We start from the raw sequence: 25,850 nt of genomic DNA, 5'->3' as shown, positions 1-25,850 counted from the left end.
TGACAGATATCAAAGGAAGCAATGTTGCTAGATGATTTTTCATTTATTTGGAGCATTGGCAACACGGCCATCAGCTGAAACATAAATATAGTTGATCAAACCAAATTGGCAGTAAATAAGAACAAAAAAAAAACTATACTCATCCTTTTCTTTTGGGTGCTAGTACTAGTGTAAGACAAAGATAGTATGATTCTCTCTGTCTATGTTTGAAACGAGACAGTCCTTTGACAAACGATATCACTTGGAGGATATAACCAACGGAGACGCCTTGTCTGTAATTTGCTCTATATATTATACTACTCAATATTGTCTTCGGTTACCGCGATAGTTACTCATGAAATAAAACTATGAAAACGGATTATATCGCGTATATTGAATTTATAATACATCCCGACGTTTCGAACTCTTTACAGCGTTCGTGGTCAACGGGTGACTGAGGAAAAATTACAAAATGCAAAAATACCCACATACTAAAATAATGAACAATCATAGACTACAAACTTTAAGGCTGGTTGTACATGCAAAATCGGTTCATAAGGCTAGTTATACACTATAATTATTTTTCAAGTAAAGATATATATATATATACGCGATAAAAATAAACTATGCCGGCTCCAACCCTACACCACGGACCCGAGAAGATTTAATTCCCTCCTAAATTGTAGGAGGGTATCCCAATATGGGACCGGCAACAAACTCGGCGGGACACATCTTTTCAAAACATCAGAATGTCCAGCATCATCCAACACTACGGTCTCACAGTCTATGTCTCGCTTGCTCCTTTATCAGGTGGACTACAGGATCCCAAGCTGGTGGTAGAGAAAAGCCATCTTCCCTATTAAAGTTTGGATATTTCTTAATCTCAATGGCCTCGCGCAGCATTCTGGGTATGTAACGCTTCTCCTTGGCAAGAACCAGAGGCTTATCAAACTTGATTGAGTGATTGGCTTTATCCATGACATGCTCACAGACAGCAGACCTAGGTCGACGGTGCTTGACATCAGCTATGTGTTCCTTCACCCGAGTGGAAATGCTCCGTTTCGTCTGCCCGACATATGATAGGCCACACTCACAGTCCAGCCTGTACACTCCTGCAGTCTGTAGAGGGGTATTGCATTTTACAGGCCTCAGGAATTGTGACATCTTCTTCATTGGCTTGAAATATGTTTTTATAGAAGCACGCTTCAAGATGTGGCTGATCCTGTCCGTGACCCCCCTGACAAAAGGCAGAATGGCAGGCCTGCGCTCGACTGTGGGGATCTTAATGTGGGACCTCTGGTTGACCCGCGGTATCCTGAGCTCGTTTGCCTGGAGCGCGCGCCTGGCATGCTGGAGCTCCGCGGCCAGATGCTGGTCATCACATATCCTCTGGGCTCTCTGAAACAAAGATTTGCCTACTGTAACAAGTTGACTGGGATGGTGATGCGATTTGCCATTTAAGTACCTATCAGTATGAGTAGGTTTCCTATACACAGTGCGACCTAGGGTGTTATCAGGATTTCTTTTTACCAATACATCTAAGAAGGGGAGAGAACAGTCTTTTTCCAACTCCATAGTAAATTTTATTTTGCTATGGATGGAATTTAGGTGATCCAAGAAAGTTGAAACACTACTTTTTGGAAGTATAGTAAAAGTGTCATCTACGTATCTTTTAAATATCTTCGGTCGCACAGGAGCCAATGAGAGTGCCCTCTCCTCGAAGTCCTCCATAAAGATGTCAGCGACTACTGGAGACACCGGAGACCCCATGGCCACGCCGTCGACTTGAAGGTAGAATTCACCATTCCATAGCAAGTAGCCAGATGTAAGGCAATGTTCCAACAGCTTAGCATATTCCTCTGACATGTTCTGCTCACATAACCTCTTCTTGACAATTTCAATGCAGTCTTGTACCGGTAGGCTTGTAAATAGCGACTGGACGTCAAAACTGACCATGATCTCATCATCAGTCAATGTTAGGTCTTTAATCTCACCGATGAAATGGTAAGAATCCTTTGTATGCGTGCTAGTGTTACCACGTAATGCTGAGAGGGCTCCCGCGAGGTACTGAGCCAATTTATATGTGGGAGCATCTATCTGGCTCACTATGGGACGTAGTGGGGCACTAGGTTTGTGTATTTTTGGCAACCCATACAACTTTGGAGGCACGGGGCAGTCAGGAACTAAACTTGCAACATTCAGATCAAGGCTCTCCGAGTAATCACTAATTAGTTCTTTAGTGGTTTTCAATACTTTCATAGTCGGGTCCGTCTTTACATGTTTGTAGGTTGTAGTATCCGCTAATAATTCCCTAATTTTCTGGTTATAATCTGAAGTATTAAGTACAACCGTCGCATTTCCCTTATCCGCTCGAAGAATAGTAAGGTCTGGATCATCGCGTAACGTTACGCGATGATCCAGACCTTACTATTCTTCGAGCGGATAAGGGAAATGCGACGGTTGTACTTAATACTTCAGATTATAACCAGAAAATTAGGGAATTATTAGCGGATACTACAACCTACAAACATGTAAAGACGGACCCGACTATGAAAGTATTGAAAACCACTAAAGAACTAATTAGTGATTACTCGGAGAGCCTTGATCTGAATGTTGCAAGTTTAGTTCCTGACTGCCCCGTGCCTCCAAAGTTGTATGGGTTGCCAAAAATACACAAACCTAGTGCCCCACTACGTCCCATAGTGAGCCAGATAGATGCTCCCACATATAAATTGGCTCAGTACCTCGCGGGAGCCCTCTCAGCATTACGTGGTAACACTAGCACGCATACAAAGGATTCTTACCATTTCATCGGTGAGATTAAAGACCTAACATTGACTGATGATGAGATCATGGTCAGTTTTGACGTCCAGTCGCTATTTACAAGCCTACCGGTACAAGACTGCATTGAAATTGTCAAGAAGAGGTTATGTGAGCAGAACATGTCAGAGGAATATGCTAAGCTGTTGGAACATTGCCTTACATCTGGCTACTTGCTATGGAATGGTGAATTCTACCTTCAAGTCGACGGCGTGGCCATGGGGTCTCCGGTGTCTCCAGTAGTCGCTGACATCTTTATGGAGGACTTCGAGGAGAGGGCACTCTCATTGGCTCCTGTGCGACCGAAGATATTTAAAAGATACGTAGATGACACTTTTACTATACTTCCAAAAAGTAGTGTTTCAACTTTCTTGGATCACCTAAATTCCATCCATAGCAAAATAAAATTTACTATGGAGTTGGAAAAAGACTGTTCTCTCCCCTTCTTAGATGTATTGGTAAAAAGAAATCCTGATAACACCCTAGGTCGCACTGTGTATAGGAAACCTACTCATACTGATAGGTACTTAAATGGCAAATCGCATCACCATCCCAGTCAACTTGTTACAGTAGGCAAATCTTTGTTTCAGAGAGCCCAGAGGATATGTGATGACCAGCATCTGGCCGCGGAGCTCCAGCATGCCAGGCGCGCGCTCCAGGCAAACGAGCTCAGGATACCGCGGGTCAACCAGAGGTCCCACATTAAGATCCCCACAGTCGAGCGCAGGCCTGCCATTCTGCCTTTTGTCAGGGGGGTCACGGACAGGATCAGCCACATCTTGAAGCGTGCTTCTATAAAAACATATTTCAAGCCAATGAAGAAGATGTCACAATTCCTGAGGCCTGTAAAATGCAATACCCCTCTACAGACTGCAGGAGTGTACAGGCTGGACTGTGAGTGTGGCCTATCATATGTCGGGCAGACGAAACGGAGCATTTCCACTCGGGTGAAGGAACACATAGCTGATGTCAAGCACCGTCGACCTAGGTCTGCTGTCTGTGAGCATGTCATGGATAAAGCCAATCACTCAATCAAGTTTGATAAGCCTCTGGTTCTTGCCAAGGAGAAGCGTTACATACCCAGAATGCTGCGCGAGGCCATTGAGATTAAGAAATATCCAAACTTTAATAGGGAAGATGGCTTTTCTCTACCACCAGCTTGGGATCCTGTAGTCCACCTGATAAAGGAGCAAGCGAGACATAGACTGTGAGACCGTAGTGTTGGATGATGCTGGACATTCTGATGTTTTGAAAAGATGTGTCCCGCCGAGTTTGTTGCCGGTCCCATATTGGGATACCCTCCTACAATTTAGGAGGGAATTAAATCTTCTCGGGTCCGTGGTGTAGGGTTGGAGCCGGCATAGTTTATTTTTATCGCGTATATATATATATATCTTTACTTGAAAAATAATTATAGTGTATAACTAGCCTTATGAACCGATTTTGCATGTACAACCAGCCTTAAAGTTTGTAGTCTATGATTGTTCATTATTTTAGTATGTGGGTATTTTTGCATTTTGTAATTTTTCCTCAGTCACCCGTTGACCACGAACGCTGTAAAGAGTTCGAAACGTCGGGATGTATTATAAATTCAATATACGCGATATAATCCGTTTTCATAGTTTTATTTTATTATACTACTCTTTGAATTTGCTGTACAAAAAAGTCTGCCAAATGTATACGTAACGTCAAAATAGCCATGTCAGATAAACGTCAGTCCATACATCGTGCATGACCATTTGCCGACTATTTTCGAGTTTTTCGACAGAGGGGAACGCCTGTTAATGGCTACTCCGTTTGGTTATATCCTCCTAGGCGCGAATTGATATCGTCCCATAACATAGACCTAGCATTACATAGACCAGCTATACGCGTGCGCCCGTAAGGGATAGACATAGATGACGTCATAAACGTGGGGATACCATATTGGTAAAAATTACCCCAATATTTGATATCACGTTGGGGCGATTACCCTGGAGGCAAAGTTAGCTTGTTTGACGGTATTAAAAAATTGTTAAATAAAATGTCAATGGGCCTTTCTTTTTAGGCGTATAAACAATGAAATACCTCCTATAATTCGCGCAGGTGGTACAAAACTAAACATGTTTAGTAAATAAAACGTAAAATAAAATGTATTATGGGTTTTAATTTAAAGAAATCACAAATCGCAATCACACCAATTAATGTACACCACATTTAATCTTCACAACATTTGTTTATTTATTTTTTGGAATTAGAAGTACGAAAAAACTTCGATGTCAAAATTACCCATAAAATTATGATATTTTTATCTGGTATCCCTAACATGATTGTTATGCAGCTAAATTAAGAAGAAGTTTAAAAATGGCTGACCTCAGACTCCTACCTACCTACGTAATTTGGGCGGATAATTTTACAAATAATGATTTGTTAATTTGAGTAAATAATTGTGATATTTTTATTGAAATCGTTTGATTGTACATTGCTTTGAGTGTAACGTAATTTTACGATGTTATTCTCACATATTGCGTTAAGAGGAAGGTGTAAAATACCGTACTTACGTGTGAAAGGTTATGATCTCATATTTTTGCTCAGAGCGGCTATTACAGCCGATTACAGAACAATTCACCAGTATTTTATCAAAGTTCAAGCATTCAAAACGCTAACCATCACTATATTTCGTAAGAGAAAGCACAATTTCATACAAAACAACGATAATTAAACAAGCAACGAACAAACATGACATGTCACGTACTTATTTGTTTGCCACAACCGAGGTTGTGGCAGCGGTGGAAAAGTGAAACTATGACAAGGACAAACAATAACAGCGCTTTCTCTGCTACTCCTACTGAAAGATAGATAAGACTATCCCGTTCGGTCATTTTCCCCCACCCCTCATGACCGATCCAGTTATACTAGATTCATGTCCCATAATGAGGGCTATCGTTTTTTTGCTCACCAGTTGGCGCCTCTGTTGATGGTGGTGGTCCAAAAGACTAAAGAACAGCTGTCAGTCCTTGTCAGTCGTTGAAGTGACATTTGACATTTCGAACTATGGAAAAGCACGGATTTAGATAAAAGACCACCATCTACACTAGCGCCCCTAGCGGCGAATTCATACGCGTTAGCCCTCATACAGACAAGATTTGCTTGACCAACTATAGTTTGTCAAAGGACTGTCTCATTTCAAACATAGATAGAGAGAATCATACTATCTTTGTCTTACACTAGTACTAGCACCCAAAAGAAAGGGATGAGTATAATTTTCCTGGTTGTTACTGACTGACAAATTGGTTTGACCAACTATATATATATTATTATATGTATTATTAGTGTTTCCATGTATATTTATTCTGAGGTTGTGCAATAAAGAGGATTTGTATTGTATTGTATATACAAACATATCCTTAAGGGCCCTCCACACTCATGCGCGAATCGCGGCGCGAAGCGAACTAGGCTCCAGACTCGCGTTCGCGGCGGCTTCGCGCTGTGATTCGCGCATGAGTGTGGAGGGACCTGTCCAGTGTGTCTCTTGACGACAAATAAATCGCATTGCGACTAAGTTGCTCGTGATGCGCGTAATAAGCATAAGGGTATGCACGCACGAGCAACTTTTGTCGCCGCGACTATTTTGTCACTCACATCAAGTCTATAGGCTAGTATGGAAGTGCGCACACGTAGCGACGTGACTCCCGAAGACTTTTTTTATCCGCGGGCTCGGTCAAGCCCGCGACGAAACTGTCTCCTTCCCTATTGGTTTCAATTTCAATGGAAGTGCGCGCACGGGCGACAAATAAGGGTATGCCCCCACAAGAGCAACTTAGTCACCAAGCGTATTTGTCTGGCTTCGCGCATGTGTGGAGGGCCCTATCACTCCACACTCGCACAACTTCACGGCGATTTTGCAGCTTGGTTTGCGGCAAGATGGCGGAAAAGGATTAGCTGAACGAGTTTAAAGGACGCACCACACCGTCGCACCGCACCAAGGTCATTGTGCGACGCACCCATAAGTAAGAGCGAGAAAGCGATATCTCTTTCTCGCTTTTACTTACGGGTGCGTCCCACACGCAGCGCTTTTTAAGCTCTCGTGCGAATGGGGCCTATACTCTACTAGCAATTATGGATGGTATAGAAAGGATGACAATCTATGGCAGTATTGTTGCAAAAGTGACCAGCTTTCAGCTGTAAATAATAGTTCCTAATCTCTCCGGTGGCGCTAGGTAGGCTCTGAGGCCAAAGAGTATTGTAATATGTGGTATTTTCTACAAAAAGGGACCTTATTGTCGATGGCGCTTACGCCATTCTTAACGATGCTCCGATATAAATACAATGCCGCGCGACGCTGTGCGGCGTAAGCGCCATCGACAATAAGGTCCCTTTTCATAGAAAATGCTCCATATATAGGAGACTTATGACATGAACCATAGAGGTATAAGAATATAGAGATGAAATGGGGAAGGGGCAGCAAATAACCCGACCTAATTGTTGGATGTTTCTGGTATGTTGTCAGGAATGATAAAAAGTGTTTTTAATTTTGTCGCATTGCGTATGTTCTGTCCCTCACGGTCGCACGGGTCTATAATATATAAAATATTAGGTGTATGGTCTAGGTACTTCAGTGTATGGTGGCGCCGCCTATTTACTGTTTTTTACGGTCACTTTTTGTTACATGAAGATTCATTCCTTACCTTCCAATCCTTCCATCCTAACAATGTTCAGTATCAGCAGAGGTACCACAGAGAGCCTACTTTACTAATACGTTTTTCGCTGTAGGGCCTAAGGAACTTCGCATGAACTTCGGCACATGTACATGTTGCAGCCACTTACCTACATAAAGACGTAATGTTGCGCGAAAATGACTGTTTAGTATAGGTAAATAAATACAGGCACAAAAGAAAAAAAAAACACTAAACGTATCCTTTTATTTACTTTAATATTTGGTAGCAGCATTATCCTGATAGCATAGGGTAGAAATACTAGGTACTTATTAACTGCTTACCAATGGTACCAGCTAAACCAGGCTCGAATTGGTTTAGATGTCTTCTGCGTGGTAGAAGCCTGCTTCTCATTGCTATTCTTTAGGGAAGCTAACGCGAGACCTAGCGCCGTCACAGCACATAGCAGAAATGGAATAATTTTAGTCATAGCTTCGGTATGTTATAACGTACCTAGGTGGAAAAACAAGTAGGTACCTACACTAAAAATGTACTTGCCTTACGTATAAGTGCCCGTTGTTTACGTTACGCTTATTGTAGGTACCCAAATTACTCATATTACTTAATCACCGGGGTTGGAAGTTTGTATGAGTGTGATTATTTAAGAACTTCTGTTAGGTCTACTAGGACACAAGCTAGTTCATTACAATTTTCTAGCTCATTCCGAAGGCAAGAAACCAAATTATTTTATACCAGTCATTATAAGTATTAAAAAAATAAAGGTATCTAATATTGTTACGGTTTTAACACCCCCTGGTAGTTGGTACTGATGACCAAAATAACAGACTTGGTTTCACATTACATCTCAAAACTTTGTAGTAGAAGAACAGCGTTGCGAGACTTGTATCTTTTGACATGTAATGTTTTTGATGGTTTTTTATACCGAGAATATTTGTGAGCGTCAGGATGACAGGATCATGACAGCTATTTATACCGAATACCTATTTAGGTATTAAATCGTGAAGTAACACTCGTTATAAATAGCTGTCATGGTCCTGTCATCCTGACGCTCACGAATCTCACGATCATTTTGTTAATGTTTAACCCTTCGTATGCTAAACTCTCGGGAGGGGAGAAAAATGGCGAGGTCTGCCCACCTCGACTTTGCTCATTTGGTCATGTCTGCCACAAGTTTTTCGGGGCACTTCGATCTAGCGTGTGCATGTTAGAAAAACTGCAATTAAACAGCTTTTTTATATGCAACCTACGGTACGGCACGGCACGGCACTGCACGGCACGGCACGGCACGGCAAGGCACGGCACGGCACGGCACGGCACGGCACGGCACGGCCCGGTACGGTACGGTACAGTACGGTACGGTACGGTCCGGTCCGGTCTGGTCCTGTCTCGTCTCGTATCGTATCGTATCGTATCGTATCGTATCTTGTCGTATCGTACATATTATAATACTTTTTTTTCTGTTTATTCTGTTTAATTCGAAATACATTTTAACCTTTAATATGTTCTCACTACTGAGGTGAAAAATTATGTGTGCAACACGAGAGCAAAGTTATTTTACATCTCGTGTTTTTAAAATAAACACTCGCAAGAAAAACCAACTTTCCTCTCTTGTTGCACAAATAACTATTGTTAAGCACTTCCGAACACCTCTAAAAAAATCTACACATGGAATTTAAAAAATTATTATAACCAAAACAAATTATTTTTCTGACGGTCCGCTTTCCGCGCTGGCGTGAACTGGTGTACGTGCGAAAGATAACGGCGTATAAATTTAGCTGTAGAAGGAAAGAAATTGATTAATGAGATGGAGATTATGGACGATAATGGCTGTTTCAACGGGTGATAGGTACCTAAATTTAATAAAAACAACCTTGCAGAATTATTAACTCACAATATTTTTTGGTAAAATATGCATTTTATTTACAATAATAAAGTTCAATTTAAAACATTGACTGAATAAAACACATGACTCCATACACTTTATTATCAGAAGGTTCAGAAAAAAACGACTCTTTCTAAAATATTTTATTTATCTAAAATAGCTCATGTTATAAGCTTAGTTCAGAGAAAAATGTGAGTCAAATGGCTCATGTTTCTTGTTTTTATAAGTTTAGTTCATAAACTTAACCTGTACAAACATCTTCGTCCGAGGAATGTATTATTTTTAAGATATGAACAATTCAATTTACCCTTGTGAAAATGGCACTAGATAGGTACAAGCAATCAATGACCTGTACAACAGTATCAAATAATCTTTTTTAGATAATAATTTGTTTTCTGAAACTAGACATAATTTACTAAAGGATTGTATAAAATGCAAAACATGCTTGCATACAAAAATATTTAAGAAATTATGAACAAAAACAAGGAATTTCTTACCCAAAAGACACCCGACTTTTAACTTGACTGACAGTCAAGCGCCGTGTGCCACCGTCCCCCTGCGGACCTCAAGTATTTAGTGTCGCGTGTTACTTATTTCAATATTTCGTCAAATATTGATATATTTGAATCAATTTATAACTTGAATTCAGTAAATAAATAACCGGTCACTCCATTTCGCAATATTATAAACAAATCTATCCTTATTTGACGCCAACGAGTAATTTGTTTGACGACCATGACCGAATTCGAAACCAACGTAGTTACATAAATATCGTATTTTTCTATGAAAACCATGTCACAACACAAACAATGACTAAGAATAATGTGTATTACTTACCCAACCATCTTTTCTTTTCACCAAATGCTTTTATAAACTAACTTTAACTCACTTAAATCGATTAAAAAACACCGACATAAACACCGGCGCGTAAGGTGATCACGGAAGAATGAAGTTTCTATGAAACTAAAAATTTGTTGACGATACTGACCAACTGTAGCCTGTCTTTGTTTAATGGTCTCGCATTGTCATGTATTAGAGCAGTGCAAAACCAGTTTTAGGTACTCAAATTCACACGAAAACCGAGTACCTACAGTTTGTCCCGGAGCGGAAGACCGGCAGATACGGGCTTATTCGTCCCTGGCAGCAGCGGGAGAATGGCAGATATGCACACTTGTCTAAAAGGGCGTTTGGCATACGAAGGGTTATTAGCCTTATCTTACAAGATAAACAATGTTGGGTTTCTCTACAGTGTGTGGTAGTAAGAGCAAACGACTAAAAGGATTAAATCTTTACAATATAGGTAGGTAGTAGCTATAGGTACCGGGGGTAACTGCACAAATGATCCCTATGGGTCAAAGTGTATCCGCAAGGGCCCCGGAAAGCCATAAGATATACACTTTTTTTTTTGCACCAGCTATACTGCGTTGTGAATTTTAGCTATACTGCGTTGTGAATTTTGTCCCATAGAAAGCAGCGGCATCACATCAGCCGGAATGCATGAAACAGAAAAAACATTTTTAATACAGTTGCTCAAAAAGTGTGGTGTTTCGTGGCTGTTTAGCGTGCGGAAAGTTGGTTTTCGCGAACTAGTGCTTTTTACTTTTCTAATTTTTTTAAAATTTATACTTGTTCCAATTCATGACTACTTATTGATGAGTGTTTATATTAGTTTCCTTTAAACGTCGTAATCAACATAAAAACCTACTGTTAATGTAAGAATACGAAAAATATGCATATTTCATATTTTATTACTTACCTTTTCATCATTATAAGTATTATAACACGTTTATTTTTTAATGTTAAAAAACCGTTCTTAATAAGTTGTCTGAATGGAACGGAACGCCTGTCAAAGAAGAGGCGTATTTTCTTACTGCAAGAAATTTTAAGTTTCCAAAGGCAACATTAGATATTGTTTTTATAAATATACGATACACAAATAATCGTAAATAACGATATTTAGGTAATAATAGTACAATGTTTTAATATTTACAATTGTTTCTGTCTTATAGAACATGCATTTGAAAAAAAAAATACTTTCATTGAAGTGGGTTCAATAATAATAACAAAATCTATTCTAGTCGAACAAAAGCTAGAAAAACACCTCTTCATAATGTCAATGATGTCACAGAATTAATAAAATAAAAAATTTCGAATTCCATTCCTTAATACGTTGCTTTTCTTATTTTTTCGCAACTGTATTAAAAAACGTCGTTCGATACACGTGCGGATGTTTCATTCTTTCCGCACTAGCATCGAAATATACTATTTCGCCATTTCGGCATTGGTACCATAATAAAAGTTGTTCAGTATGACCTATAAATTCAGTATGCAGAGTATGACTGGTAAATAAACTTTCAACCTGTAGGTAGGTACGCTTGGACACAATTTGTGACATTATTATTTTCGGCTTCCGTTGTTTAGGCATATAAGAATGTTAAAGGTGACACACGTAGGTACCTACTGTACTGTTTCTTATCATCTAATCCGGCATCACACATAGTCCGTTCACTCTGACGTATCCAGTGGGGCATGCGTCCCCATCGAACGCTCCTCGGTCTTCCAGAGTCACATTCACCGGAGGCGGTACTTCAGTCACTGAACCCGGCGGTCTCGGATTATTTGACGTGGATTCATTACGGGCTATGGGGCCAACGGACTTTAAAGAGTTTTCTATAAAAGCTCCTCCTTCGTCCTCGAAAACTACTTTGTCATAATAATCACTGGTCGAGTTGTTGGTGTTAATTCGTGTTGAATTGCAGGTATTATTTTGAGCACTGGTTGAATTTGTGATGCTATTTGTCACTGTATTCACAAAAGGTCGCTTTTGATCCATTCTTCTTGATTGAGATCGCGATAGGAATAGTTTTAGTTTTTGTTGATTCCTTGTTGACTGTTGCGCTGTAGTAATGCTGGTATTTTTACTAACGAAAGACTTTTCAGTTGCTTCAAATGCTTGAATTGTCTGTACCGCAGTCCCATGCAAGTTTCCAGTGGGAGTGGTACGTCCAGGCAGAAAAGGCGACGGCGAGTATTTGACCTCTTGACTCAACTGTACTTGGCAGAGTATTTTCCCTAATGCCAGTATAAATGGAGTAGTGAGTAATACAAACATGACAATTGTTTCCTTCTTTACGGAATTCACTTTTCCTGTTTAAATTATCCGTTTCACTACAACTTTAGACACGGAAAATGTTCGCGGAGAAACAGCTGGCCGTGTAATAAGGGACCGACTGGGGACCGACGACTGGACGCGATCTCGCTTTTAACGTTTAAGGTCAAGACAAGTTAACGATGCTCCGTAAACAATGAAATGAATGGCTAGTTGATGTCCGCTAAGATTGCGGGTTTCCACAAAAACGTCACGTACTAGCAGTTTTTATTCGCATCTTCGCCAACTGCTCGGCGCCGTGGACCGAAGCGGGGCAAAATTCTCCGCGTACCTACCTAGACAAGAGACCGCTATACAATTGAAAACCTATTCTTATTCCTTAAGAGAGGTACAAGACTGTTTTTTTAACTGGGCTATTGAGGAATATTCAAAACGTTACGATACGATACGATACGATCATTTATTGATAAAAAATATTTTTATATGTCATTATGTCTTAATACTAGGTTCTTAAATCTATTACAGTATTCATTATTTGAAAATTACTTGGCTAACTAACCAGTTTCTATTTATCATAAGGATCCAATCTTTATTACTTAGTCTGGCACTCGAAAAAAAGCGTCTAACGAGTAGTAGGCCTCACGCACTAGTTTATTTTTAAGTTTATTTTTAAACGAGCAGTAGCTTGTAGCATTTCTTATCTCGTGTGGCAATGCATTGTATATCTTGGGTCCCATCGTGTGTAGACATTTTCTCGATTTGGCAAGCCGTGTTCGAGGAGGTCGCAGTTCGTCGCACCTCCTGCTATTCGCCCCTCGCGTGTCACCGCGTGTAGGAAAGTGCGCAAGATTACGTCGCACGTACTTTGCCACCTCGAGAATGTATACACACGGTAATGTGAGTATTTTAGTGGCTTTAAATAGCTCTTGAGCCGGATGGTCCCATGGGACCCCTGATACACAACGGATCGCGCGTTTCTGCATAAGGAATGGTCTCATTCGGTCAGCGGCATCCCCCACAGGTCAACACCATATGTAAGTAAGGAATGGGCGTAGCCAAAATAGGCCTTCCTGACATTGGCCGGGTCGAGACTAGGTCGCAGTCTACCTAGTGCGAAGCAGGCAGACGACAGGCGGTCACATAACCAGTCTATGTGTGGTTAGATAATAGGTACCTAGTATAGTAGGTAGGTAGGTGGGTAGGTAGTGTATGAATTCAGCACCCCCGATTTATACGAAAACGTTACTAAACCCGGCCTAGCAGCTTTACTGATGTAGATAATCAAGATAAAAATGAGAGCCCTAAATAAACCTTCAAGAGCGGATATCTCAAAAACTATCCTAGATATTTAAAACCTTGACTGAATAAAGGATGACTCACGTTAGACCGGGCCGTGTCCGGGCCGGAGCCTCCGGTGCTTCGTTTTCTATGGAAAGCACCACGTGATTACCTGTCATGTCATAGAAAAGTAAGCGCCGGAAGCTCCGGCCCGGACACGGCCCGGTCTAACGTGAGTCATCCTTTAAACTTGTAACCAGATAGATATAACTTCGTAATCCTCATTGCTTGTAACAAATTAAATCTCTTTTCACTTTGTATAAGTGGCCAAGTCGCTCAGACGCATAGTTTCCGAGATATAATCGAAAAACCGAAAAATGGAACCTTCAAATCCCCCTCTCCACCCCAACGCCAGGGTTACGGCCGGGGACTTTTGATATGTTCATCTCCTAACTATAGACCGCGGGCCAGGAACAGATTTCCATGACCAATCGCCTCCCGGGCGAAAACTCGTATAGTGGTTAACAGCTATGTATGATGAACCCTTGTGAACGTCAGCTGCCGGTCCGTTGGTGGGTTGAGGAATGGCAGCAAATAAAGTCTATAAAAAATTTTTTGTCATCGCTTTCTGCTTGATACTTTGTCAGATGATAGTTTAGATGCTATTGTGAATAAACAAAATCGTCAGCCGATTGTATCGCTGTGGAAAGACCGTCAGCTGGTCACATGAACATGTAAAAAAGAAAATTCTTTTCAGTCATTGGCGTCATCGCCTCCCGTTTGATACTTTGTCAGATGGTAGTTTAGATGCTATTGTTAATAAAACAAATAGTCAGCCGGTTGTATCGCGGTGGAAAGACCGTGTTACGCCTTTCGGTGGCTGCCATTCCTCAACCCACCAACGGAGCGGCAGCTGACTATCACGAGGGTTCATCATACATAGCCTGTAACCGCTATATAGTCATACTTGTTATGAACAAAATGCTGCACTTCATGATAAAAGCAAGCCGCTTTGCACAGTGATAGTAGGGACCAAACTGAGCGATTTGACCCGCAGCAGCGGCAGTTTCACCCCTTAGGAACAGAGATGGCGCCACTTCTTTAAAAAATAATTCAAAAAATTCTACAAGCTAAACCAATGAACCGATTTAAATGTTTAATATCTCAAATGAAAGCGCATTATATACATTACTTTTAAAAAAATACTCAAAAAATATATACTCAATACTTTTGATAAAAACGGGAATTTTAAGTTTGTTTTTTTACTCGATTGATAGTTTTTACTTGATTTCTCAAAAAAATTGTATGGAATATGAATAGTTTAATGCATTTATATATTACTGAATAAATAAAAAGTATTATAAAAAAAACCCGACACCGATATCTCTCATACTTCTCGAAATATGAAAGTTTGAATGTGAGTGCAAATTTCTTTAAGATATATTCCAAATAATTCTACAAGCTAAACTATTCGACCGATTTTAATGTTTAATATCTCAAATAAAAGCTCATTATATATATTACTTATAAAAAAATATTCAAAAAACATATACTGAATACTTTTGGCAAAAAACGGCATCTTAAGTTTTTTTTCTTACTCGATTGATAGTTTTTACTTGATTTCATAAAAAAAAATTATGGAACATGAATAGTTTAATATATATATATATAGTACTGAGTATATAAAAATATTACAAAAAAACCCGACACCCATACCTTTCATTCTTCACGAAATATTTAAGTTCAGTTATGCACGTTCTTACAAATAAATTCTTTAAAAGACATCTTCAACCGCAGTAAGTGCACTGATTTTAATATGAAATGTGTCATATGAAAAGAAATCACCCAATTTATTTTAATAAATAAAAAATTAATAAATAAAAACTGAATAAAGTTTTTTCCTGGTGCTGAATTACAAAAAAATATAACAAATCTAAAATTAGGAATTATTTTTATTTAAAGTGACTACATTTGTAAACAAAAAACTTAAATGTCCTCTTCGGGTTCACCGGTAGATGTGGAACTGAAAAAAAAAGTCGTTTTGAGAAGTACTCGTACCATTTCAATACTACAAAATCACCGATCATACATGAACTGGTTGCTGTAGATTACTGTTGGAAATTTTTTGTGCCTGTAGATTTACTGTTGAATTATTTTTGAGCCTAATTGATTACCATTAAACCTATAATTTTGTGCCAGACCTATAATCAGTGGTCAGCATGCAAAATAACTGAAAACTGGAACTGAAAAAAAAGTCGTTTTGAGAAGTACTCGTACCATTTCAATACTACAAAATCACCGATCATACATGAACTGGTTGCTGTAGATTACTGTTGGAAATTTTTTGTGCCTGTAGATTTACTGTTGAATTATTTTTGAGCCTAATTGATTACCATTAAACCTATAATTTTGTGCCAGACCTATAATCAGTGGTCAGCATGCAAAATAACTCTGGATTGAAAATTACATTACCTTACTTTTGATTTGTACAGTCACCTTTGCATGATTTACACTGGGCTGTGCATGGTAAGCTGACGCGACGACACTCACAACGCATAGTTTCGCAGCCAGATTTGCAGCCACAATGGTCCAAGAGGCTTAATTGCGACCAAATCGCTGTAACTGCCGACCATTCCGCAGTCCAACTCTCTTTTTCCTCAGTCCATCCCCAAGAAGATAGACATGGTATGGAAACTTCTGGTTTCATAGCGTTTCCCCATATATGGCCCGCTTGGTAAGTGGCTCGAAGTGCATGTTTATAGAGAGCAGCTGATGTAGGTGGCAGGCTTGACACAAGCTTGTTTTTTGAAGCAAACAAATATTTGTGAACTTCAATTACGTTTATGTGTTCCGTTTGGCCAAACAATAACACAAATCTAGGGTTACTTTATACTAAAATTAAAATATGTAGTTACACACCTGACAACTGACAAAATCAAAAACTTAAAAGTTGACATACTCCTATTTTCCCGTCTTTTTATAGTGGCCAGAGAAAGGCAGCTTGATCTGAACGAATTCTTCCAGTACGAAAACCAAATTTGTCCACCTTCGTTGTCAGTCAATGGAGGGCGTCGTTCAGGGAACAAATCTGATTTGGCCGAGAAATTAGAACCTGCCAACCCTGCCACCTACATCAGCTGCTCTCTATAAACATGCACTTCGAGCAGCTTACCAAGAGGGCCATATATGGGGAAACGCTCTGAAACCAGAAGTTTCCATACCATGTACATCTTTTTGGGAATGGACTGAGGAAAAAGAGAGTTGGACTCCGGAATGGTCGGCATTTACAGCGATTTGGTCTCAATTAAGCCTCTTGGACCATTGTGGCTGCAAATCTGGCTGCGAAACTATGCATTGTGGGTATCGTCGCGTCAGCTGGCCATGCACAGCCCAGTGTAAATCATGCAAATGTGGCTGTACAAATCAAAAGTAAGTTAATGTAATTTTCAATCCAGGGTTATTTTGCATGCTGACCACTAATTATAGGTCTGGCACAAAATTATAGGTTTAATGGTTATCAACTAGGCACTAAAATAATTCAACAGTAATCTACAGCAACCAGTTCATGTATGATCAGTGGTTTTGTAGTATTGGAATGGTACGAGTACTTAACAAAACGACTTTTCTTTTTCAGTTTTACATCTACCGGTGAACCATATAATTTGACATCACCTAATAATAATTAGTTGCCCGTTTATTTTTGTATTTAATACACTGACAATTATCTGATTCAATTCGGCTAATATGTATCCTAAGTATGCATGTAATATTGCTATGCCCCCACGGGGTCCATGTGGAACTACCAAGAATTTGTAATACCTATAAAACCACGGTTGCAATAAATAAATATGAAATATGAACCCGAAGAGGACATCAAAGTTTTTTGTTTACAAATGTAGTCACTTTAAATAAAAATAATTCCTAATTTTAGATTTGTTATATTTTTTTGTAATTCACCACCAGGAAAAAAACTTTATTCAGTTTTTATTTATAATTTTTTTATCTATTAAAATAAATTGGGTGATTTCTTTTCATATGACACATTTCATATTAAAATCAGTGCACTTACTGCGGTAGAAGATTTCTTTTAAAGGATTTATTTGTAAGAACGTGCATAATTGAACTTAAATATTTCGTGAAGAATGAAAGGTATGGGTGTCGGGTTTTTTTGTAATACTTTTATATACTCAGTACTATATATATATTTATTAAACTATTCATGTTCCATAATATTTTTTTTAAGAAATCAAGTAAAAACTATCAATCGAGTAAGAAAAAAACTTAAGATGCCGTTTTTTGCCAAAAGGGTTCAGTATATGTTTTATGAGTATTTTTTTATAAGTAATGTATATAATGAGCTTTTATTTGAGATATTAAACATTGAAATCGGTCAAATAGTTAAGCTTGTAGAATTTTTTGAAATATATTTTGAAGAAATTTACACTCACATTCAAACTTTTATATTTCGTGAAGTATGAGAGGTATCGGTGTCGGTTTTTTTTTATAATACTTGTTATTTATTCAGTAATATATACATGCATTAAGCTATTCATGTTCCATACATTTTTTTTGAGAAATCAAGTAAAAGCTATCAATCGAGTAAAAAATATATCTTAAGATGCCGTTTTTTGTCGAAAGTAATCAGTATATATTTTTTGAGTATTTTTTTAAAAGTAATGTATATAATGAGCTTTCATTTGAGATATAAAACATTTAAATCGGTTCATTGGTTTAGCTTGTAGAATTTTTTGAAATATTTTTTAAAGAAGTGGCGCCATCTCTGTTCCTAAGGGGTGAAACTTGCGCTGCTGCGGGTCAAATCACTCAGTTTGGTCCCTACTAGCACTGTGCAAAGCGGCTTGCTTTTATCATGAAGTGCAGCATCCGGGCAAAAAATGGCCATAACAAGTATGACTAATACGAGTTTTCGCCCGGGAGGCGATGACTGACGAAATTTGCGCCTGGCTCGCGGTCCACTAGTCCAAACAAAGCTACGAAGTTAAAAATTGTGTTCCTTGCATTTCCCTCTATACCTTCTCATTGCTTGGCCTATACCTTTATTTACCGACGTTTTGACAAATTGACACAGGTTTCACTGGTCGCGGTCGCAGCTAACTGATGTCCCAGCAAAATGTCAAAACAGATTTGTGTGACTACCTGACGAAAAGTGTATATAGAGTCCGACACATCCGATTTTAATATGTGTTCAAAATTTAAGAACTGCATAAGTGCCATATTGGGGTTGAATATGGGACTTATGCAGAGAAAAATGATATTGAGGTTTCTAATATCATTTTTTTTCTAAACTGAATAGTATGCGCGAGAGACACCTCCAAAGTGGTAAAATGTGTCCTCGGTGCGCGAGTCCGACTCGCACTTGGCCGGTTTTTTTCTTAAAAATTATTATTATCTACTTTAGTCAAAGTCTGTAACCTGTCTGTAACTGTGTGTGTCTTAGATGCTCTTTCTTCGTCATGGTCTTCCTAGGTCTCATTCGTTGTTTTCCTTCCTCGTTTTTCATATTATTCGCAAGGTATATTTAGGTAGGTACATTCGTTTTTTGTCACTCTCAATTTAGGGTTCCGTACCCAAAGGGACGGGACCCTATTACTAAGACTCCGCTGTCTGTCTGTCTGTCCGTTTGTCACCAGGCTATATCTCATGAACCGTGATAGCTAGACAGTTGAAATTTTCACAGATGATATATTTTTGTTGCCGCTATAACAAAAAATACTAGAAACAGAATAAAATAAATATTTGAGTGGGGCTCCCATACAACAAATGGTACGGAACCCTTCGTGCGCGAGTCAGACTCGCAGTTGCAGATTTTATTCAAAATGTCACACTTAAACGCTTCACACATCTTACCTGATTCAGTCGTCCTAACTAGGATCCTAAAAAAATGTTCCTAGTGAGTGCACTCAGACTCTTAAGGTACTAAACGCAGTTACAATTCTGAATTAGAATTCTGAATTAAGTAAAGATGTGTGAAGCGCAGTGAAGCGCTTATAGTCAAGCTAAAAAGCTAACTGCAGCGATTTTGATAGCACAGACTGTGCAAGTGTTATTTTAAACGTCAAACTTCTATGTAATGAGCAGATTGATATCAAATTATCTGGGTCTCTTTTATTAACTTATCTACCTTGTGGTCGTTGTGGTAAGAAATATAGGTAAATGCCGTAAATGTGTAATGTTATGTTATGAAATATGAAACAGAGTATCTATATCTATTCAATTCTATAACAGTTTCTAGTATCTATATCTATGTGCCTAATAAAGGCAATTAGTTAGCTAGACCGTTGACTGATTCAGGTGGGGTTTGATTGATACTGACCGTCAGTTTTGTGACGATTGCTAAGCGGCCATTATATTAATGGTAAGTACGCAGTTAAAGTGAAAACGCCTACTTACATATTAATTGTCCGTAATTTTATTCAAGGTACATATACGAGTTGGGGAAGCGGTACCTAAACATACCTAAATAAGCGTGGACAAATTTTCGACAAGTTGGGAAGCCTTCTGAAGTGTGCAAAAGGGAAGCCCTCTCCTTCTCATGTGGACACACTTTTGGTCAATGTACCTACTCGATCCGCCTTATTAACTCTATAGGTATATCCGTGGGCCAACCCCATAACCAATTATGGGTCTGGACATGGAATTGGTCATAGGGGTTGTCATGGGCTTGGTCACGGGGTTGATGGTCACGACGAAGGTGGTCATATACATATACTGGCCACGGGCGTTTGCTCACTTTGCTCGTGTCTGAGACAAAATACCTAACTAAGTTATAAATGGAGCTAGTTGGTCTTCAAGATTTTATTACATACATATAAGCAGAAATTCAAATGAACAGTGTAAAAATGCGAGGATTTCATGCTAACTCGTAAAGAAGCTGTTTTCAATTACTTATTTTTTACGACCAACTTAAAGGGCAGTTCAAACTTATGTTGTGACATCAAAATGATGTCAGGGCGACTGACATCATTCAGATATCACAATGTGTGCGTCTGCGTCTCGCTCGCGCCAATACATGTACGTACGGAGAAGTACCTACGAGTAAAATGCACGCGCGAGTAACATCATTTATGTATATAGTGATATGGAAGCAAATAAAATTTAATGGTTTTGGAAGGTTTGTGGCTTTCAATGGAAAATAACGCTTGGTTTTATAGATAACTGAATTATCCGCACTTACCTCAACATACCTTACTCGTTGTTTAAAAAGAAGGAACTGTTGCGCTAAAGGTAATGAGAAAAAAAAAACATGTACTTTTTGAAATTATAAATCAGTTACCCTCATTACATAGTATGTTAATGGAATTAATTCGGTCTCGAACATGGTTACACTTATTATTATAATAAGCACTGGTAATTCCGGGCAAACGACCGATGCTCCATTATTATTCTCATACTCTACTGTGAATAATACATAGGTAAAATCCCATCATTGGCTTTCAATGGAATACTAATTGGTTCGGATGCGATGCGCCATCATTTTCTCAACATTATGGCTACGTAGTTTCTTTAGGTACCTATAAATATTATCTGCTAGATCTACTTAGTTACGAAACGGTAATTTTAAGATAATACGCCGCCAATCATTTTGTGTTTAATTACGGTTTGTAATATAATAATAACCTTGACAGAATATTGCGGATACGGTTTATAAATAAATAAATTACCTAGGCGTAAACAAATACATTTGGTGAGACATTTTTATAGCTTTAAAACTTTTAAAATGCAAAAACCTAAGTTTATTACATTTGTATCATGATCATCACTTATATCATCAATCATCATCCTCCTGGGGTTTACACATTATTTCAGAGTTTCGGAGCGATTCTTTCCAAAAGTATTTATTAAACTAAATCATAAAACGATCTTAGCAACTTTAATATTGCCTATTTTTGAAGACCTATCGAATGCTGTGCCACACGTTGATTATTTCTGAAAATATTTTTTTTTCATGGAGTCAAAGGGTTCCGTTTTAGCCATTTTCATTACGAATCACTAGAAAGGAACGTGCGTGTCGGAAGGTAGGTATAGTATGAATTTTCTCAAATGATTTTTACGCTTAAGACCCTAATCTGTGGAGCGTGAATTTCGCGACGCGACTTAAACGCGTAAGCGCCATAAATTTTACGGCGCTTACGACGGTTTCGTCGCGTGGTACAGGTACTTGAACCTTAAAACCACCACGATATACTTAGTTGCTTTTTATTTAAAGGACATTGTTGCTTTGACCCGCGCTCAAAACGGAAGCTGACCGCTCGCACAAAAGAAACAATGGCTTTTGTTTAACAGATTAGGGTCTTAGGCGTAATAGCCCATTGAAATCGTACTCAAAAAGGGGGGTTGCCTTGCATGAAATCGGGCAGCTGTTTTTTTATGTTCTATACATGTGATGGATGAAGTGGTTATGGCAAATCCGAATTTTCGACCTCGGAAACCCAGCGGATCATTGTAAATTTTTTGAAAAACCTAAATTTTCTGACTTTTTTTAGTTTCTGTCAATTTTTACCAACGACTTATTTAATCACATTTACAAACGGGTCTATCGCGAATTTATTTTGTTACCTTTATTTACCGACGTTTTGTAAATGTGATTTAACGTGTTCAAACCGCGAAAGTTTAAAATGTTATAACGACTTATTTTACGGCAAATGTCACATCCGCTGGGTTTCTGAGGTCGAAAACTCGGATTTGCCATAACCACTTCATCACAAGGAACATAAAAAAACAGAACTGCCCGATTTCATGCAAGGCAAAATGTACCATTTCAATAAATAAATAAATATTATAGGGACAATCTTACACAAATTTACTAAGTCCCATGGTAAGCTCAAGAAGGCTTGTGTTGTAGGTACTCAAATGGATCATAAAAATCATTTGAAAAAATTTATACTATACGAGCCGGGCTACGGACTAGCGATTTACTGCTAGGCCATTTTGTTACATAGAAGACTAAGTATTGATCAAGAAAATATTTTATTCAAAAACTTAAATATGGAATCATATATAAAAGCTACTTACAATTTTATCTAGGTGATTAATAAGTACACGTTCATTCGTCTTTAAACCTTATGTCTATTGGAAAGTCCTCCTCACTCTCTTCGTTTTTCTTGTTGCCGTTGCCGGTTTCACGTTTGGGCGCGTTGATGACAATCTTGTCACCTTCGTAAGTGTAGCCGTTGAGGGGCACGAAGAGCGGCTTGTCATCCTCAGGTTTTTTGCTCGACTCATTATTTTTGTCAGTATGATTATACGTTTCCGTTGGTTTATAATTATCATTTGAGTTTGGTTTGGTAGGATCTGGGTTTTTGACTTCATTTGCAGTTGGGTACGGATTATTTGTAACATTGGTGGGATTCCCAGACGGATGAAGATTCACATTATTATTTAGTACTTTATTGTTGTGTTGGTTAATTTGATTGTGGCCTTGCTCATTGTTATATTGCCCTTCCTGGTTCGGATAGCTGGGTATGTTTTGTTGTTGTCCATCGTTGTTATATTTGTTACCGTTTTGATACGGATCATGTTCGGGGTTTGCTGGATAATTGAGTTGATGACTGGAGCCATGGTTAGGATGTCCATGATTATGGTTAACATGATTTTGTCCATTGTTCTGATTTCCTTGATTGTACCCATAATTCGGCGGGTTATGCCCATTGGGAGCAGGGTAGTGGCCTTGTTGCGGTGTTCCATACGGCTTAGGATTTCCCTGGCCCCCTTCAGTGTTCTCTTCAACAATGACTACGATGGTCTCGCCTCCTTGGTTAGGAGGATGCGGGGCTGGTTGATAATGGTGCCCGTGGGTGAAGCCAAACCCGCCTATCACCGCGTCGGCTACGTCGTGTACCTTGTTGTGGAGTTGCCGATGCGCTCCTATAAGCAATTCACCCAGTCTCCCACCATTACACGAACTTAACGATATTATCAAAAAGACAATTAAATACTTTTTCATTTTTAAAAGATGATTTAAAATAAATACACATAAGTAGGTATGACTACTTCCACATTCCGTTTCTGACTGGCACGATGGAGCTTCGTATATTCATCCTCTTGCGAAAACCTGTTTTGAATCGGTAGTTCACGGTAGTTTGGTTTGGGTGTTTATGTATATCGATTACAGTGAAACACTTTTTGCTAACGCACATAAGTAGGTAGATACCAATATCTACCAATGAATAATACTTATGATAAAGTCGTAGGTAACACAAGTTACCTAATTGTACATTGTACGCCGTCATTTGCTTATCCTATGGCTAGTTAAAAATATTTAAGCGCCCTTTTTGGTTCCTTATTCTTGCGTCAAACTTTAGTTCTATTAATTTCAACCCGCATATTCTATCAAATATCTACCGCCACTTGCATAAAAGCCCTGATTGCATAGAAAATTATTTGATTACCTAAAAATAGGTGAAAGTTACAACACGTAACTGCAAATGCAGTAAAAAAAGGTTAGTTTCATAAAAAAACCTATTGCGTTGAAGGGCGTAATTAAGACACTTAATAAAAGACCCCAAAGACAACTAGGATTGTTCAGAAGCGGTTCGAACATCGATATCGTAGTCGTCATCATGCCACTGATCTCCGTTCATAGGTTTTTTTGTTGTTTGTCTGTTTGCATTTCCTGTGTTCGGTGCCTTGTCGGGAATCTGCGTTGATTGATGAAATGGCCAATTGTGGAGGAAGTCACCTTGGATTGTTGGAGGTCGTGCCGCCGCCGTCTCGAGAGGTCGACTCGGCCAGTTCATAACTTGATTCGCGGGGCTTAAGAGGTTGCCTATTCCCAGTGGAAAGAAGTTAAAAGGCGGGAAGTTGTTTAAATTAGGTTGAAAATTACTGAAGTTAGGGATGTTAATGTTACCTAATGGTTGCGCGGAGTTCGAGGCCCACTGCGGACCGAAATTTAACGGCCCGTAGGATCCAGTTAGTCCTGTTATGACATTTTTCAAGCCGTTGTTAAATGCGCTATTCATTGTGTCGTGATTGTCGGGTAGGAAAGTTCGCAGCTGCGTGGCCGGGCGCTGATGTGGAATGTTAGCGTTAGGAGGCTCTATAACCGGTCTTTGAGAACTACAAAACTGACCCAACAATACACATAGCAACACAATACTATTTACTTTTAAAGACATTATTATTGCATTAAAAAGGTCTGGTTCCGAGCTAATATTGGGAGATACTAAAACAAATTGATACGAAATAGGTACCTATCTCATATTACCTAAGTAGTAGTTAACGATCGATTAGTAAAGTAGGTTATAATGTTATGACCAAATAAACGATAGATTGGTATACCTATCCTCATCACACAGTCCGTGGTGTACACGACAAAAAGTGCGAAGATTTTTTGTTCAATTTTCACTGACTTGTCTGACGAATGAAAAAAGTTCCAATGGAAAGTATACAACATGTACAAAATGAATCAATTAGGTTGCCTGTCTTTTTCCGGTTACTATTGTGGTTGCTGTGTTTACAGGTGAGTTTTTATCGATAATGGCACTCATCTGTCTGACGCAAGGGCCTGACACTCTTTGATAGAGAAAGATAGTCTTATTGCGATTCCTATAAGAGGAAAGAGAAAATAGTGCCATGCTTTGTCCTTATCACCGACCGGGTTTTTTTTCATGGTCGGGTTATGGCAGCATAGGTAGGAGGCGATGGCGAAATACCGAAATTTATAAGAGTGAAAGAGAAAAAGGATTATGCTGCCATACATTAACGTGTCAATACATGAATATGTCTTTCTCTTACCCCTGGTTGCTCGGTTTCATGTCTATAGTTGGTCAAGCTAATCTTGTCAGTAAATAAGAACTAAAAAAACTATACTCATCCTTTTCTTTTGGGTGCTAGTACTAGTGTAAGACAAAGATAGTATGATTCTCTCTGTATATGTTTAAAATGAGACAGTCCCTTAACTATATAACTACTATACTATGTCTATAGTCTGACGCTTGAATTATATATCAAAATTATGGATGGTATAGAAAGGATGCCAATCTCTTATGGCAGAATTGTTGCAAAAGTGACCGCTTTCAGCTTTAAATAATAGTTCCTAATCTCTCCGGTGGCGCTAGTTAGGCTCTGGGACATGAGTATAACATGAACCATCAAATAACCCGAC

At 38.9% G+C, this 25,850-nt stretch overlaps 1 protein-coding gene across 1 annotated transcript; it reads right to left on the bottom strand.

Moving 5' to 3' along the window:
- Nucleotides 1-22,692: 22,692 nt before the first annotated feature.
- Nucleotides 22,693-23,821, bottom strand: LOC134741424 (GATA zinc finger domain-containing protein 14-like). The gene has a single exon (XM_063674195.1). It carries the CDS (start codon nt 23,685-23,687, stop codon nt 22,788-22,790), a length of 900 nt encoding a protein of 299 aa, XP_063530265.1. The 5' UTR covers nt 23,688-23,821; the 3' UTR covers nt 22,693-22,787.
- Nucleotides 23,822-25,850: the final 2,029 nt, after the last annotated feature.

Source organism: Cydia strobilella, chromosome 5 (genome assembly GCF_947568885.1).
Source record: "Cydia strobilella chromosome 5, ilCydStro3.1, whole genome shotgun sequence".
In the NCBI taxonomy this organism is placed as follows: domain Eukaryota; kingdom Metazoa; phylum Arthropoda; class Insecta; order Lepidoptera; family Tortricidae; genus Cydia; species Cydia strobilella.
The sequence above is the reverse complement of the archived record's forward strand: the minus strand, read 5'-3'. Positions and strand labels throughout refer to the sequence as shown.

Excerpts from the sequence above, each read along its gene's own strand:
- LOC134741424 (XM_063674195.1), bottom strand. The coding sequence starts at position 23,687 with ATGAAAAAGTATTTAATTGTCTTTTTGATAATATCGTTAAGTTCGTGT.